The sequence below is a fragment of the Agelaius phoeniceus genome, chromosome W (genome assembly GCF_051311805.1).
Source record: "Agelaius phoeniceus isolate bAgePho1 chromosome W, bAgePho1.hap1, whole genome shotgun sequence".
Classification (NCBI taxonomy): Eukaryota; Metazoa; Chordata; class Aves; order Passeriformes; family Icteridae; genus Agelaius; species Agelaius phoeniceus.
Window position 1 is genome coordinate 6,427,311 of NC_135301.1, and position 18,553 is coordinate 6,445,863.

Consider the following 18,553-nt stretch of genomic DNA (forward strand, 5'->3'; position numbering starts at 1 on the left):
ATTAGTTATTAATGAATGCAACTGTAAGGCTTATACATGACTGACTTGTGTTTCACTTCCTAAGTGAGCTCAAATGTTTTATGACCCTCTCTGTTAACTCAAGGTAGCCTTCATGTGCGTTCCCTATGGCAAACTCTGTTTCTTCTTGTAGGCATCTCCTCAGTTTTCAGTAATGGAAGAATTATGCCTAGGAATAAGAGTATCTTGGTGTTGATAAACAGATCCCAGTAAAAGTACAAATGTATCTACATGAGGGGTGTGCTACTGAGAAAATAGATTAGTGGGAATCCAAAGGGACATGTGGAACTTCTGTTTGGATGTCAAGTGCATTGTTGTTGTTAGGCTGTGCATATGTCACTGAGAACTGCTCTGAACTTCAGTAACACAATTTGAGGTATGTATGAAAAGTTGGGGAACATGGTACGGAGAAAGTGTGAGAAGGCATTTGGGAATTTTCCCTGTCCTTGTCAGAATAGTGATTCTTAGGGGTATGAATGAGTGAGTGTCAGTGTGAGGAGTTCCTGCAAAATCATTTGGTTGGTGGAAATTGAAAGCAAACTAGTTAAGCATGAATTTTCTTTTGGGGTGCTAAGTACCTTTTTACTGCTCATCTTAATTTACTTTCAGGCAAAGGGAAAAGGTACCATAACTGACAAAACAAAAATGTCTCTTGTGACATCCCACCCTTAAGGTAAAGGGAGCACCCAAGATTTGTAAATGTTTGTGGTTGAAAGGAATTAAAAAAATCAGGTCTGTGTAGTAAACCCCATAGATTTAGGAAAAGCACCATGGAGAATATGAACAATAGGAATGCTGAAACAGCAAAAGAAAATTCCTCTTTCCCTGTCCTCCGCCCTTAACCTATCTCTGTAACCCTATAAGGCAATGTCATGTTAACCCCTTACCATTGGTCAAGCTTGGGTCCTTTCCAACCCTATAAAAGAAGCATACTGTACCCCATTAGGGGAGAAAGAAGAAGAGCAGAGACCCTTCACGGACCTCCCCAAATAAAGCCATCTCCGTGGAACAGCCTGCACCTTCTCCTTCTCCTCTCTCTCCGTCTGCTGCAGCCTCCAGCCCAGGGCACCACTACCTAGCAAGCAAAGCTGAAATCCTAAGAGCTTGCAATCACTACAGAGCTGATAATCACCATGCTTGCTAGATGGTAGCCCCGCGGCATTGGCATGAGCGAGCTAGCTTTGGGCACCCGGTCCCTACTCAGGGACTGAGCTCCTGAGCCTTATTGCTCTGCTTTATGATAAGGCCAAATCAGAGAGGCTATTAGGTCTGCAAAAGCTTAGAGAGATTTATTTGTAAATTACACATTTGGCTTGAAATTGGTGTGTTAATCCCTGATCTCCTATATAAGCACACAGCAGTGGGCTTTGGATAAAGGAGTAGGGTCAAAGGGAAGAGAGAGAGAGATGAATTAGAGGGGGGAGAAAGAAAGAAATCACCAGTCACCCTGGGCCTTGTGGGGGTGCCTTTTTATAGATAAGATTTCCCCATCCTGGAGATAAGTTTCTTGTTTCTATGCAAATCAGTTCTCATGCACAGTCTCTTCTAGGCCTTTCTGGAAATGGATCAGGTGGCTTCTGGGGGTCTTTGGTGGTGTTGAATCCCCCATCCCCCACCCCGTTCATGGCCTCTTCTCAATCTCATTCCTGTGCTTGTGCTGGACTGTGTTGTGCTTATCTCCAGGACCTAGAACAAGGACATTTGTCCCAGAAAATTGTTGCCCTACCTCCCTATGGCCCCTTTTCCAGCCACATCCTGTTCCTTCTCTCAGTGTGTTATTACCAACACCCTTGGTTGGTTCCACAGACATCCAGCTAGTGGTGTTTGAAGCACACACATTAGCCCCTTATCTTCCATGCTTCTACATCTCTCTATATATGACTATAGGGAGAATGTTTTGTTTGTGTTTCTTCTTTAGACAAGCTGAAGGAATGTCAGAAATAAGTCCCTGAGCTAAAAAAGACTTCTCAAAAAGGAGTAGGCTTTAAAATTGAATTATTTAGTTTTGTCCAAGTGGGAAACAATTTAAACCTTGTGATGGAAAGCATCTTGGGGGTTATTAGAGGATGCTGCAGCTGAGGTAATAGTTTTAAAATAGAAGAAAGTGCTGGGAAGGAAGATGGAAATAGAGGTAGGGGGAAGGAGTGGCAGACATGATCTGGGACTGGAAGCAGGTTGTACAAACCTGAGGTTTTGGTTTTGCTTATTAATCACAAGTATTAGTTTTCAATTTTTTCCCTTAACTTACAGTGCTGTTATGTTATTTACAAAACAACAGACTTGATAATAATTATGTTACCAATGTGGAGTTACTAAAGATGTGAATGAGGGTGATGTTTATGTATGGAAACCCATATAGTCTGCAGTGGGCTTGCAAAGGATTTCAGATAAGTATATACAGAGAGAGGAAGGGCAGGATGTAAATCCCTCTCTTTATTCCTTATTATTCAGTCTTATTTCTTCTTTAATCTTAAAAAAAAAATAAATTAGCACATACTGGCTATATGGAGAATTAGTATCTTACATCTGCAGTTACATTGAAAAGGAGGTTACTGGATTACTACCTGGGGGAACAAAACCAATTTTGCATATTAAAATGTTTTCATGTTTTCTAAAGACATCATGCAAATATAAACTCTGCAAAGTTTTGAGCATTTACTAGCTATTTCCTCTCTAAGCCAGTGCTGGGAAATTATCAACATTAACATTTTCAACTAAAAATAATTACACTATTTGTTTCCAAAATGTACTTGCCCACATACCTTCTATGAAAGCACTCTAGCACCTCTTGTCCTGAATTGTTGCAGGTGCCAGAGGAATTGCAGTAGCCTGAATAAAAGGTGTTTCTAGGTGGGCCATTGTATAATCCTATAGAAAAGCTAGGTGGTTCTGTGGAGGTAAAATTTAGTGTTGTTGCCTGAAATAAAAAAAAAAAAAAGAGAGAGTGTAAAGGGCAAATCTTTACTGCTTCATAATGTTTAAGTGTGATTGTATTTTGAATTATTCGGCATTGGGTTTTCTACATCCTAATTTTTATAGAAGTAATGTACAACTGAAAGGTAAAGAGAAGGGACAGGTAGGACAAAACAAAACCACCAGTCCTTATTCAAAAGGGAATAAACTTGAATAGCATGATTGATATTTTCTTACAGGCATGCTGAGTGTTCAGTCTCAGCCTTTTTTGTAAGGTAGAAATCCATGGGAGATCCTGAACCTCAAATCACAACAGTTCTTATAAATAAATTATGTTGGAGGTGGTCGCTTCTCAAAGTAAGTTATAAAAAATTATATTCTGATAATTTAATGATACTTCTACTTTAATAGTTTCATAAATTTAACAGAAAAACATTATTTGTTATTATCTTGGTTATGAGCAGCCTTAAATAACTTTGAAACTGAAGAACAACATGAAAGAAAAAAATTATAGTGGGGGAAGAAGGGAATTGTGTAGCCTAAAACTTACAAGGAAGTTGGTTTTTTTAGGACTGCTGCAATTTTAGGAAACTTACAGGTTATTCTAGAATGTAAATGTAATCCAGAAGGAAAGGATTATTGCATAAGTTTGGGATAGACCAAAATAAAATTATTTTTGGGCTAATTTCTATGGCTGATTATTAAAAAAAAATAATCAAATAGTGTGACAGGAAGTGAGGAATTGGAGAGAAATAGCTGAAGAGTTACCAAAAATATGTAGTATACTTTTTATTGACTTTATAACTTTTTAAAACTAGACTTGTTACTAAGGGAAACAGGAAAGAGTCACAGATGACTATCTAGGTTGAATTGCAATGACAAGGATCCTTGAAAATGCATAGCATAATTTTAGTGCAAACCAGAGAATTCTTAAATTGTGATGCAAGCCTTGGGAGGAAGGTTGGGAAGAGGATATATGGAGTTGCAATAATGCCAAGGTGGATTTTGGACTAAAAGGAAATTGCACTTGTGGCAAGATCAGACTTGGAATCCCATCAATAGGAGGAAGGCGTTAGTAAACTAGATTTAGTGCAGAGAAGAGCAGTGAAATAACTGAAACTGGAAGGATTGTGTTGGAAAGGTAGAATGTTAATAAACAATAGTAATAAACTTAGCAGCTTAAGTAAACTAGAAAAGGGTGATGAGTTGTGTTCAGTATTTAAAAATAATAAACTCACAGAACCATGGCCATAAGTAGGAACAACAGATAAATGTTTAAATTGAATATCAGGAAAATGTCCCAAGTATTATTCTAAGTAGGTTCAGTCTCCCAAAGGTGGTGGGGAAGCAGTGGATCCCTTACCCTCTCACCACCAGGCGGGAGGAGGGGACATTAGTGATGGAGGGGAGTGGAAACAGGGTTCTGCTCGGGGTGGCAGGATATCCCCTCCCGACCTACCCCACCTTCCTAGGTGCCCTTATGCAAATAGGTGCAAGGACCCAGAATATGAGGACCAGGAAAAGGAGAATGGGGATGAAGGTGGTTCTGGGATGGAGGGGTCACCTAGGGCAAGGCAGCCTACCCCCTCATCATGACCTCTTCAATTAAGAAAAAAAGAAAGGTAGTAGTCATTGGTGACTCCCTTTTGAGAGGAATGGAGGGCCTGATATGCTGACCAGACCCAACCCATAGGAAGATGTGCTGTCCCCCTGGGGCCTGGGTAAGGGACATCACCAAGAAACTTTCCAGCCTGGTATGGCCCATTGACTATTACCTGCTACTGGTTTTCCAGGTGGGTACTGACGAATTCCCAACAAGAAGTCTGCAGATCATCAAGAGGGATGTCAGGACCTTGGGACGACTGGTCAAGGGATCTAGAGCACAAGTAGTGTTCTCTTCTGTCCTTCCAGTTGCAGGGAATAGTGGGGCAAGAAACAGGAAAATCATGCAGATGAACACGTGGCTTTGAGACTGGTGTTACCAGTAGAATTTTGGGGTTTTTGATCATGTGTCAGTTTATACAACACCGAGCCTGCTGGCAACAGATGAGGTCCGCCTGTCTCAAAGGGGGAAAAGGCTCTTAGCTCGGGAGTTAGCAGGGCTCATTGAGAGAGCTTTAAACTAGATTGGAAGGGAGATGGACAGGACAGGGCCAGGCTTCACAGATACAATGTGGGAAGGGGAGAACTATAGTGACCACCCAAGTAGCAAAAGGAGACTTAAAGAGGGGATGCCTTGAGCAAACACAAGCAACCAAAGATGTAACCACAAGACAAGACTTAGGGCATTCCCTTGCACCCCCACTGGGATATTGGCACACTCAAATACGTCTATAAAGTGCCTGTACAGCAACACATGCAGTATGGGACACAGGAGGAACTACAGATCTGTATGCAGTCACAGGGCTTTAATTGCTATTGGGATAGCTCACATGACTGCCATGTTGTCATGAAGGGCCATGCCCTGTTTAGGAGACACAGACCAGGAAGGTGCGGTGGTAGAGTTGCCCTCTATGTGAGGCTACATTTGGAATGTATGGAGCTCTGTCTTGGGGTGGATGACGAGCGAGTTGAGAGCTTATAGGTTAAGATAAAAGGCTAGTAAGGGTGATACTGTTCTGAGTGTGTGCTGCAGTCTGCCTGAGCAGGAGGAAGAAGTGTATGAGGCCTTCTACAGGCAGCTTGAAGCAGCCTCAAAGTCACAGACCCTGGTTCTTGTGGGGGACTTTACCCTGACATCTGCTGGAGAAGCAAGACAGTGAAGCACAAACAGTCCAGGAGGATTTTGGAAAGCATTGATGGCAACTTCCTATCGCAGGTACTGGAGGATCCCACTAGGAATGGTGGGCTGTTTGACCTTATACTGACAAACAGGGAAGGCCTTGTTGGAGATGTGAAGGTTGGAGGCAGCCTTGGCTGCAGTGACCATGAGATTGTGGAGTTCATCGAGCAAGGAAGATGCAGGATAGCACGTAAGATCACAACCATGGACTTCAGGAGAGCTGACTTAGGCCTCCTCAAGGATCTTCTTGGAAGAATCCCATGGGAATGAGCTCTGCAGGGAAGAGGAGTCCAAGAATGCTGGTCAATATTCAAGCACCACTTCCAGGCTCAAGAATGATGCATCGCAATCAGCAAGAAGTCAGGCAAAGGTGGCAAGAGACCTGCATGGATGAATAACGAACTCTTGTGTCCTGGATTGCCAAGCAAATTGTATTCTATTTGCCATCTGTATGGCAGTTGTCTTCTGTTAAGTGAGCAGTTTTCCTTATCTTTTCCATGACCAATCTTCCCTCCGGGGAGACCTAGTCTGGGTTGTTTTCTATTTTAAGTCCTTCACAAGTTCCTTCAGTTTCTGGATGTTCGCATGGATGGATTCCAAGCGTGAAGAGAGATTGAAGCAGCACATCCCTTCGAAGTCTTGGCAGCCGTGTCTGTGGGCAAGCAACAGGAAGTCAATTGCTGCTCGATTTTGAAGTGATGCATGTCTTGTGGTTTCTTCTTCCTTTAAAAGATCGCTCAGGGCAGCAGATGTAGCGTTGGCTTGCTTACTGAGCCAGCACCCGAGGTGATTTATTTCACCGAGGTCTTTAGCTGCAGCTACCCATGGTAGGAATAGGGAGACAGCAATCTTTTTTGGTTTGTTCCAATCGTATAATTTGGGATTACAATTTTCATCAAATTCTGTGTAGGATCTTTTGTGGTGTTTTAATTCACTTTCTTTTTTCCAATTATGTAACAGGGTGATATTTGGAGTGAGGGTGGAAAGTTTTCCAAGGCTACAGGGACCTCCCTGGAGCCGTGAGGGGATCCCAGCCCATACTCAGTTACCACAGATGAGGAACAGTTCCCTTGGGTAATACTTTAGGGTGGAGAGAGGACACAGAGATCACACAAGTGGTGTAATTACACCAATCGGGATAGTTATAGGCTTTGTTAATGGGTCATATGTCTTTTCTGTATGTGTTTTTGTTCTGGTCAATTTCTGGCCAATTATTCTTCGGACATCTAAAGTAAAATTTGACACAGTATGTGGCCTTGGAGAACCCCAACAGGTCCAGTTCTTGGGGTTCTTCTAGAGCATTGGGCAACATTTTTGTCCACTCATCCCAAGTATCTACCAGGTTGGGTCTCTTACCTGTGGTGCGGAGGAGCTCTGAGTTATAGATGGGCCAGTCATCTGCTACGAAGGGAATTCCTACTAGACATGTGGAAAGTGGGTTATCAACGCTTCCCATGGATAGGCACATGTTATCCTGTTTTAATGTCCTTGCTAAGGTTACCCAAACGTTATGGCTAGGCTGTGGGCTAATCCAGCTGAAGGCATACAGTACGGTGAGGAGCATCCAGGCAGCAGTGAGGACAGCACCAACAGAGATATTTTTCATCTTTGGACAGGGATGGAGCTTCTGATAGGGAATATAGGCAAAATTTGTTATCTTTATGGTAGGAGGGAAGGGTTAGGGTTTCCTCCAATCCTTCCCCCCCGCCTTTTTTTTTCTTTTTTTTGGGGGGTAAAATGGGGTAATAACACATAACTCAGAGAACACTTTTGTGTTCAGGCTGTGTCTGGCTTATGGCTTGATGCAGCAGAATGTTGTTCAGCTTTCTGTTTCGTCTGCCGTCGCATGATGGGGATGGTCTTTTCTTCTGTATGTGGACATTCAGCAACGTCTTCATCTCCAAGCAGAACTGGTCTGGTACTGGTCTGGTTTTAAGGAGGTTTTGTGTTTGACTCAGGGGAATTCTTGTCACTGTTTGTGGGAGTAGTGTTTGCAGTGCCTAGGTATGGTTTTATGTTTTTTCCTGGGTACCATCTTGGGCTTGATGGTAGTAGAACACACTCATACCCTCTTCCCCAAGTAATCAATTGGAAAGGCCCAGAAATTTGGTGTGTTTCTGGGTCCTTCACTAGCACTGGTGGTTTCTCAGTGAGCTTTGCTTGGGCGGTATTTGTGAAGTGGCGAAGTATTGGGGGGTCAGGCTCTGATGTTGTACAATTTAGGAAATTGATGACGTAGAGAGCCTTGCAAAGTCTTTCAACTGGAGATATGATTTTTGTTTCTCCTTACTGTTGATTGAGGACTCTTTTGAGGGTTTGATGTGTCCTTTCCATGATGGATTGTCCTGTGGGATTTGCAGGTATGCCTTTCTTGTATTCTATTCCCCATTCACTGAAGAACTCTTTTAACTTACGAGAGGTATAGGCAGGTCCATTATCTGTTTTGATCTCCTTTGGTACTCCCAGGGTGGTGAAGGCAAGGAGGAAGTGTTTATTGGTGTGCTGTGTAGTTTCTCCTGGATGAGCTGATGCAAATACTGCTCCAGAAAACGTCTCAACTGATACGTGTACATATTTTGACCTCCCAAAAGGTGGGAAGTGAGTTACATCTGTCTGCCACAACTGGCAGCTGTTCAGACCTCGGGGATTGACTCCTGTCCCCATAGATGGTATCTGGTAGTTTTGACAGTTCGGACATGTGGCGACAATAGCTTTTGCTTGATCTTTTGAGAGCTTGAACATTCTGATAAGGGGAGGCACATTTTGATGAAAAAATGCGTGTGACAACTTTGCCTGGGCAAAGATGTTAGGGATGTTAGCAGTTTCTATTGCTATGGCTAATGCATCCGCTTTCCTGTTCCCTTCTGTGATGATACCTGGGAGGTCCGTGTGTGACCTCACATGCATTATATGGTAAGGTTGCTTTCTGTGGGAGATTAAGTGTGTTAATGTAGAAATCAATTGGTGTAACTTTGGATTGAATACCTCATTGAGAAAAGCATGTTCTGCTCTCATAGCTATACCAGCAACATAAGCTGAATCTGTGACCAGATTAAAGGGTTTGTCTTTGAATTTTTCAAAGGCTCTGACAACAGCTGCTAACTCTGCAGTCTGTGGAGATCCCTCCACTATTTGGATGTCAGATTCCCATTTTTGGGTCTTAGGGTCTTTCCATGTCATTACCGACTTGTGGGATGACCTTGAGCCATCTGTAAAAATGGTTAGAGCTTTGAGAGGTGTTTACTTTGGACTAATTTTGGGGTCAGATAAAAGGTTACTTCACAATTTAAAAGTTTATGTTTTGGGATATGGATAGAAATTTGGCCTGTATAGCTATCTAGGGCAAACTGGAGATTTTCATTGGTCTGGAGCAAATCCTCCAGGTCCCCAGTGGTCAGTGGCAAGTATATGCATGTGAACTCACAACCCTGCAAGGGAGCAGAGGTGAGTTCTGGCCTTTTTTATTAGATGTGCCATGATTTCTTGAAAGGTGGTAATTGTCTTTGTAGGTTGGTTGTTTGTAAAGATCCATTCCAGTATTAGTAAAGGGTCTCAAAGTTGAATATCCCATTGGAAAATCAGTCCATGGAACCGAGGTGCTTTTCCCAGAATGATGAACTAGAAAGGCAGGCTGAGCTCAAAGCGATGAGCTTTGCGTGAAGACAGGGCTTCTTGGACCTTGGTGATGGCATCTCGGGCTTCCGTTGTGAGAGTGCGTGGAGAGTCCAGGTCTTTGTTGCCACAAGAAGGTTGAACAGGGGAGCAAGGTCCTCGGTTGTAATTCCTAGCAGGGGACATACCCAGTTGATGGATCCGCACAGGCTGTGTAAGTCTCTCAGGGTTTTTGGGTCGTCTCGGATGGCGAGCTGCTGGGGTACGCTGGTCCTTTCCCGGATCTGGAATCCAAGATAAGTCCATGGGTTGGAGTACTTTATTTTGTCCTCACGGATCTCGAATCTTGCCTTTTCTTCGGTTTCGATGGTCTTTTTAACTGTTTTGTCTAAGTAAGCTTTTTCTGATGCACAGACCAGGATATCGTCCATATAGTGGTGGATGATTGCATCCGGAAATAGGTTCCGAACGGGAGACAGAATGTGAGCAACATACCACTGACATATAGTGGGACTGTTTTTCATTCCTTGGGGAAGAAAACACCAATGATATCTTTTGAGTGGGGCCTCTCTGTTCAGAGAGGGAACGGAAAAAGCAAACCATGGAGCGTCCTGGGGGTGCAGCGGAATGCTGAAGAAACAGTCTTTAATATCTATGATAGCAAGTGTCCAGTCTCTAGGCAGCATTGATGGTGAGGGCAGGCCAGGCTGGAGGGGGCCCATGTCCTCAATGACCTTATTGATTTTGTGAAGGTCGTGGAGGAGCCTCCACCTGTCCGTTCCAGGTTTTTGCAGTACGAAGACTGGAGAGTTCCAAGGGCTAGCGGTCTTGACAATGTGGCCTTTGGCAAGCTGTTCTTCCACAAGGGCTTGTAGTGTGTGCAGTTTGACTTTAGAGAGGGGCCACTGTTTGATCCAGATTGGGTCTTGGCATTTCCAGGTGAGCCGAAGGGTATCTGGCAGTGCGCGCTCTACAGTGGCCCCAATTAGAAATACCAATACCAATTGGGAATACGTAGGGAAACTCCACATGGGGATAGAACATCCCTGCCCCAAAGGGTGATGGGGGCCCTTACCACAAATGGACGTATGGTTGCCAACTGGCTTTCAGGCCCTTCAATGAGGATGTTGTTCTTGCTTCGCATAGACACTGTGGCTCCACCAATCCCTGAAATCATGCCTGCTACCGGCTGTAGTTCCCAGTGTGCTGGCCATTCTGAGAGAGCGATGATGGTCACATCAGCACCGGTGTCCAGCATCCCTGGTCGGTCGATCTTCTCTCCTCTGCAGGAAAAGCCACACTCGATGGTAGGCTTGCTTGGTCCCACACCTTGTGCCCACATTGCTGTAGGTTTGAGAAGAAGTTGTTCCCTGTGATTCTTTGGGAGTAGAAAGGCTTGTGAGATCAGGGTTCCCCATGAAAGGAAAAATGGTAAGTCCGTGCAGCACAGCTGGACAGAGATTTCTTGTCCCGGGTGCACTGTTTGTACTTCTGAAACAACAAAGATTTTCTCTGGGCCGTGGAGAGTATCACCTATAATTAAGATGTCAAAAGGACCACCTTTTGGCCCATTCTTGCCTGTGGGAACACAATAAACATTCTCATTAATAAAGTCAGTGGACAAAGCAGTTACCAGCTGGCACCACCTTCCCATCGGTATCGCTCCGTGTGTTAGATCCTCTTCATGTGATCTGGAATCTCCTGGGATTATGCGTGACTGGGTCTGGATGGCTTTTGATTTGTTGTCTTTGCATGGAGCCTGACTGTGCTCCGCTGGAAGTTTCCCGGACACTGCTGGTAGCGCTGCTGATTCTGGGGTTTTTGGTAGGTGTTACGGGGCTTTCAGTTAGGTGACCTGTCTGGACAGTCTTTTATAAAATGTCCAAATTCTCCACAATGAAAGCAGTGGGCCTGGTCTTTGGAAGCCACTACTGCAAATGCACCAGAAACTCCTTCTGCAATACCCTTAGCAACTGCTTGGGCCACTGTATTTTCAGTAGACAAATTACGTGTACAGATTTCCATCATTTGCTCTATGGTAGGTTCTGAATCCAAGGGTCGAGCCCTCAGAATTGTTTTGCATTGTTCGTTCGAGTTACTCATGGCAAGCTTGCACAACAGTTCTTTTCTTGCCTCTGAGCTCTCTGTTTTTCCAGAGCATCCTTAATTCTGTCCATAAACTTGATAAAGCTTTCATCTACTCCTTGTTTAATATTAGAGAAGTGTTGGGTAGGAATAGAGTTAACTGGGGTAAGAAGTAAGGAGGTTTTTGCTGCAATAGCCATGTCTTGTAGTGCTACCTTAGGTAAGGTGTTAGCTTGGTCAGAGGGTTTCTGTAAATCCCCTTCCCCAGACAGCTGTTCGACTGTAAAATCTGGCTTATCAGCATCTTTAGCATATGTATCTGATAATGTTTTTAACTGTCTTTTCCAATGCCTTTCCCATAACATATATTCTGCCAGGGAAAGAAGGCAGTGGGCAATATTCTTAATATCGTGGGGTACTAAAACATGTGCTGTGAAGATAGCTTCTAGGAAATTTCTTATAATATGTGAACTTCTACCGTGTTCTTTGGCTATATTTCGCAGTTGTATAAGTTCTTTATTTGTGTTAGGTTCCCACGTTGTTCTAGTAGTGATCCCACCTCTTTTTCCCTTATAAAGTTACTGAGAAGGCAGAAATTCTCTGAGCCAGCTCCCAATCCCCTGCTTGAGTTGCTTCCATTTTGATTAGAGCCCATGGATCAATGTCCTCTGTATCACAATCAGACTTGCTGTCACTGCTGTCCTCAGAGGAGGAGTGACAGTGAGCAGGCAGTGCCGTATGCTTTTTATGGCATGTTGGAGCAAGATTTTTCAGGGTTGTATGGGATTGGAGAGAATGTGAGGAGGCACATGGCAGAGCTTGGCTAGCGGGAGGCAGAAGTGGAGCTGAAATGGCAGTGCCACGAGTGGCGCTGCCTGCACAGGACTGAGGCATGTGGGGAAGTGGGGTGCTACCGTGGGGGATCTCGGAGGTTCCGTTCGGGGGACCCTGAGGGTGGGTAGGTGGTTGCAAAGCCTGGGGATGGGGGCACCGGAGAAGCAGGGGAGAGGAGGTGGTGGGATTGGCAGGGGGTGCTGCGGGTACAATGGGGCGTACAGCGTGGTTTGCTGTGGCTGTGGTGGGCAGGCAGGCAGGGAGACCTGCTGCGGCAGGGATGGTAGCGGGGGTAGGGAGACATGCTTGGGTGGGGGAGGGGGGGTGGCAGCAGGGGTGGGGGGGGTCGTGACAGGGGTGAGGGGGGCAGCGGCAGGGGTGGGGGGGTTGTGGTAGGGGTGGGGGAGGCCAATGTGATAGAAGCCAACACAGTTACATTCGGAGCTAATGCAGCGGGAGGGTGCAAGCAGCATGCTGTGGGTTGTGCAACTGATGGAGCAGAATTTGTGCTTGCTGCCTCCGGGGGGAAGCCAAGGGACAGACGGACCCGCAGGCACGGAGGGGGTGGGTGGGAGCAGCGCGAATTCCGTTTTCCCGTCCTGAGAAGAGGGGTCAAGAGTAAAACAGCCCCAGAGGCGGCATTAGGACCCAGAGAAAGCGGAGGACTGGATTCAAGGGCTGAGAGGGGAAGATTGTTATCAGTGTGATTAGAATTTGAAGGGAGAGTCTCTGGTGGAAGCGATAAGGTCTGGATGCCCTCCCCAGGGGAAGATTGCATAGAAATTGAGCTTTATTTATTCGTTTTTTCTACAGCTTTGGTTATAGAATGAAAGAAAGGTAGAAACTGAGTTACAGAAAAATATTAATTAGTTTGGAGGGTATATATTCTTGTTCCTACTGTGTCCCAAAAGGAATCTAGAGTGATAGTGTGTGTGTTAGTATCTGGAAACTGGGAAATAATCCATTTTATAAATTTTTTCAAGTTCGTTTTTGAGAGATTGCCTTTAGAGAAAGAAAAGCTGTTAGTAGATAGGAGTTCTAGGATTTGTAAACATAAATCTCTCGTTCTGGGATTGTTTTAATTTACTGGGTTTTGATCCCATACTTCCTGATTCCCCACCAGCAGAAAAAAGAGAAAAAAAATTAAAAAAAACCCAAAGAGGACCCAAGGTAAATGCACGCAATAAAGGCTGTTTTAAAACTTACACTTCTTCAACCAAATGTGGGTCAAAACTCCGTTGGTTGGTGATCTGCCTTGTCTGGCTCCTCGGGATCTCGTCCCGGATGTCTAAGTGAGGGTCGTCGTACGCTTCTTCAGATAACTTCTTCTATAACAGAGAATTTATCTTCAGGAGGTCTTGGCAAGTGAAGGCAATAACAATTTCAAGAAGAAATGCTGCTCCAGAGTTCTTGTGCTGTTCGGTGCGCCAATATAAGGCAGCTCCAGGGTTTTTGGGGTCTTCCCAAAAATGGCTGCCGTGGGTGTCCAAGACTGAGAAGTCCAGTTAAGCACAACCTGTCTGGGCCCCTCAGGCAGGCTCCAGGGCTGCAGGCAATCTTAGCAAGATTAGGTCTTAAGTGAGATCAGCTCTTTAGTAATTCTCAGCGCATTACTTGCTACGTGCCTTTGGCAGATGCAGGGAGAGAGAGGAGAAGCGCTGTATGAGGTTCCACAGAGATGTCTTTATTGGTATCTTCTGCAAAGGGTCTCAATGACAGCTCTTCTGCCGAGCTGGGCAGAGGAGGGTCTTTATAAAGGGTTTAGGAGTTTTGGAAATTGTCCAATGGTAAGGGTTGAGGCAAATATGACCTATAGTCCTACAGAGAGATAAGCAAGGGTCTGAGGGCAGAAGAGGGGTTTCTTTGGTCCAGTCATCATGTCTAGGCATTTCCTATCTTAGGCTACTGACTGCCATGGAGGCCTTGCAGTCCCTGTGCCTGCTACACATTTGGTCAAGGAGGATTGGGTCAGAAAACACCTAGGCAAACTTGACATCCACAAGTCCACGGGCCCTGACGGGATGCATCCAAGAGTGCTGAGAGAGCTGGCAGACACCATAGCAAAGCCACTCACAATCATCTTTGAAAGGTTGTGGAGATCAGGAGAGGTGCCTGAGGACTGGAAGAAAGCAAATGTCACCCCGATCTTCAAAAAGAGTAAGGAGGACCCAGGAAGCTACTGGCCAGTCATCCTCACCTCTATCCTTAGAAAGGTGATGGAGCCCTCATTCTAGAGGCCATCTCTACCCATATGGAGGTGTCCTGGATTGTCAAGCAAATTGTATTCTATTTGCCATCTGTATGGCAGTTGTATGGCAGTTGTCTTCTGTTAAGTGGGCAGTTTTCCTTATCTCTTCCACAACGACTCTTCCCTCCAGGGAGACATCTGCTGATAATAGGTTATTGAATGTGTCCACGATGTCTCCACCAACCAGCAAGAAGGAAAAACAAGCTTTCCTAGGCGCCATTGGTTTTTGGAGAATGCATATTCCTGAGTACAGTCAGATCATCAGCCCTCTTTACCTGGTCACCTGCAAGAAGAGCAAGTTCCACTGGGGCCCTGAGCAGCAACAAGCTTTTGCCCAGATCAAGCAGGAGATCGCTCATGCGGTAGCCCTTGACCCAGTCAGGACAGGCCCAGAGGTGAAGAATGTGCTCTACTCTGCAGCCGGGAACAATGGCTTGTCCTGGAGCCTTTGGCAGAAGGTGCCTGGGGAGACTCGAGGCCGACCACTAGGGTCCGAAGCCAACTACGCTCTCACAGAGAAGGAAATCTTGGCTGCCTACGAAGGAGCTCAAGCTGCCTCGAAGGTCATTGTCACAAATACACAACTCCTGGCACCCCAACTCCCTGTTCTGGGGTGGATGTTTAAAGGAAAGGTTCCCACTACCCACCTCGCCACTGATGCTACATGGAGCAAGTGGATTGTCCTTATCACACAGCATGCCCGGATTGGAAACCAGAATTGCCCTGGGATTTTGGAGATAATTACAAACTGTCCAGAAGGTGAAAACTTTGGTCTCACTGATGAAGAGGAACAAGAGCAAGCGACACATGCTGAAGAAGCTCCACTATACAACCATCTACCAGCAGAGGAAACACGCTACAGTCTTTTCACTGATGATTCCTGTCACATTGTAGGGATGAACCGGAAGTGGAAAGCAGCCGTATGGAGCACCACAAAACAGGTTGCACAAGCTAGTGAAGGAGAAGGTGGATCAAGTCAACTTGCTGAACTGAAAGCTGTTCAGCTGGCCCTGGACATTGCTGAAAGAGAGAAGTGGCCAAAGCTATACCTTTATACTAATTTGTGGATGGTAGCCAATGCTCTGTGGGGCTGGATGGAAAGGTGGAAAAAGGCCAGCTGGCAGAGTAGAGGAAAGCCAATCTGGACTGCTGATGACTAAAAAGACATTGCCACTTGGGTAGAAAAGCTATCTGTGAAAGTCCGTCATGTAGATGCCCATGTCCCCAAGAGTCAGGCTAATGAGGAGCACCGAAACAATCAGCAGGTAGACCAGGCTGCAAAGATAGAGGTATCACAGATAGATTTAGATTTGCAACACAAGGGAGAGTTATTCCTAGCTCGATGGGCTCATGATGCCTCAGGTCATCAGGGTAGAGATGCCACCTATAAGTGGGCACGAGACTGAGTAGTGGATCTAACCATGGACAGTATTTCTCAGGTTATCCATGACTGTGAGACGTGTGCTGCCATCAAACAGGCCAAGCAAGTGAAGCCCCTATGGTATGGTGGGCAGTGGTCCAAGTACAAGTATGGGGAGGCCTGGCAGATTGACTACATCCCACTGCCCCAGACACGCCAAGGCAAGCTTTATGTGCTGACCATGGTGGAAGCCACCACTGGATGGTTGGAGGCCTACCCTGTGCCTCATGCTACTGCCCGGAACACCATCCTGGGCCTTGAAAAGCAAATCCTGTGGAGACATGGCACCCCTGAGAGAATTGATTCAGACAACGGGACCCATTTCAAGAACAGCCTTATCAACACCTGGGCCAAAGAACATGGTATTGAATGCATATATCATATCCCTTATCATGCACCAGTGGCCGGGACAGTTGAACGGTGCAATGGACTACTTAAGACTACCCTGAAGGCACTTGGTGGGGGAACCTTTAGCAATTGGGAAATGAACTTAGTAAAAGCCACCTGGATGGTCAACACCTGAGGGTCTATCAATCAAGCTGGTCCTGCCCAGTCTGAACCCTCACACACAGAGAATGGAGTTGAAGCCCCTGTTGTACACATGAAAGGTATTTTAGGAAAGACTGTTTGGATTAATCCCACCTCAGGCAAAGACAAACCCATTTGTGGGATTGTTTTTGCTCAAGGACCTGGTTACACTTGGTGGGTAATGCAGAAAGATGGAGAAACCCATTGTGTACCACAGGGAAACCTATTTTTAAGTGAGAACTGTGTGTAAGGTTTCATTGTGATGCAGATGGAAATAGAAGAAGGGGTGGATAATTTTCTGGATTTTCAGGCAAATTGTATTCTATTTGCCCTCTGTATGGCAGTTGTCTTTCGTTAAGTGGGCAGTTTTCCTTATCTCTTCAACAACAACTCCTCCCTCCAGGGAGACATCTGTTGATAGTAGGCTATTGAATGTCACTGCATGACTGATAAGAACTATAGCATCCCAATGTGAGATGCTCCACCCAGAGGGAAGAGCCAAGCATTCTACCCAGATATAATATTGAGATTCTGGAACACCAGCACGGCTTCTCCACTGGATTTCCTCAGAGCAACAGCTGCCTCTTTTTCCACTGGATCTTCAGAGGAAGACTACACCCTTTTCTACAGGATCCCTGCTCCAGCAGAACGACACCTGACACTCTAGGAGGACTGCAGCCACATTTCCAATTGTACTGCTACCAACACCCTGAACAATGGGTTGTCAGGTTTTGTTCTGACTCTGTCAGTGTTGTTTTAGTTTACTGCATTGCTTATTTTATACTTTTATTTTCTTCCCTAGTAAAGAACTGTTATTTCCTGCTCCGGTATTCTTTGCCTGAGAGCCCCTTAATTTAAAATTTATAGCAATTTGGAGGGGGGGGGAGGGGGTTTACATTTTCCATTTCAGTGGACGCTCCTGCCTTCCTTAGCAGGCACCTGTCTTTCCAAACCGAGACGGGAGGACAAGGTGATCAGGAGCAGTCAGCATGGATTCACTAAAGGGAAGTCATGCTTGATCAGCCTGATTGCCTTCTACAATGAAACAACTACCATGATGGATCAGGTTTTTGCATCTGTAGGATTGTTTCCTGTAGTTTTCCTGTTGCTGGATGCTGTGGGCTGTGCGCTGTCCTCCAGTGTTTGCCAAAAAATTCTGTGACAAATTACGGGACAAAGTGTTTTGCAGCTACAGTGGAAGCTATTGACTCTTCTGATGCCATTATATCAATTATGTGTTTTAAAAGAAAGTTGCTCTCTTTGGGGAAAGTATTGGGCGTATTTTGCTCCTAGGAGAGAGTTAAGACATTGGAAAGGAGCCTCCAGAGCTGTAGTTTATGTCTTGAATTTGAGTATGTTGCCAGTAGGATTATGAATGGTAGAGGAGGTGGTGTGGTCATGTTTTGTTTAAGCTCTGTATGAATTTGTGCATGAAACTGGGAGATCTCATGGGAGGGTTGAGTGACCTCTCACTGTCATAGGAGGAAGTTCTTCCAATGTTTGCAATTAATCACTGGGTAGAGACATGCGTTCATGCAAATTATGTCTGGTAGCATAGTGGCTAAGAAATACCTGAAATCAGAAATTAAATGAGAAAATAAACAAACCCACTTCCCAAAACTGTAAATCTGCAAAACAGTTTTCTAGAGCTTCCCATGTTTCCAACCACTATCTCCTTGCTTCATGTTCCACGAATAATGAAAACAGGATTGCTTATAAAGCAAAATAGTTGAAATATGACATTGTGTTTTTAACTTGTAACTGTTTTTTTTCCTTCCTCTAATTCCAATAGGAGCATGGAAAAACTCTGTAGAAGAATGGACTGCAGAAGATTGGAATGAAGATGTAAGTGTGCCTTGTTTGGTAGACCGATTGATTATTTAACCTTTTCAGAGTTTTTGTGTTGTCTTCAAAAACTAAATGTTTGAAGTAATACTTTGTATGCGTGCAGTGATATTTCTTATTGTGTTTTTTGCTGCAAATCCTGTTTAAAATATATTTATATAAGCTTTTTTTTAGAATAAAATTGAATCAAGAAATATTAATTTTTTTTTTCTTGGTGGACAATACATAGATAATAAAATGTTACGTTTTATCCCAAATTATTTATTTC

At 44.7% G+C, this 18,553-nt stretch overlaps 1 protein-coding gene across 1 annotated transcript in view; it reads left to right on the forward strand.

The window, feature by feature from the left end:
* LOC129133639 (ubiquitin-associated protein 2-like) overlaps positions 1-18,553 on the forward strand; it is a 178,071-nt gene that overhangs the window by 46,425 nt on the left and 113,093 nt on the right. Inside the window, exon 8 of the mRNA XM_077193162.1 lies at positions 18,233-18,285. Within this exon, the coding sequence (XP_077049277.1) occupies positions 18,233-18,285 (53 nt within the window). The remainder of the gene's footprint in view (positions 1-18,232; positions 18,286-18,553) is intronic.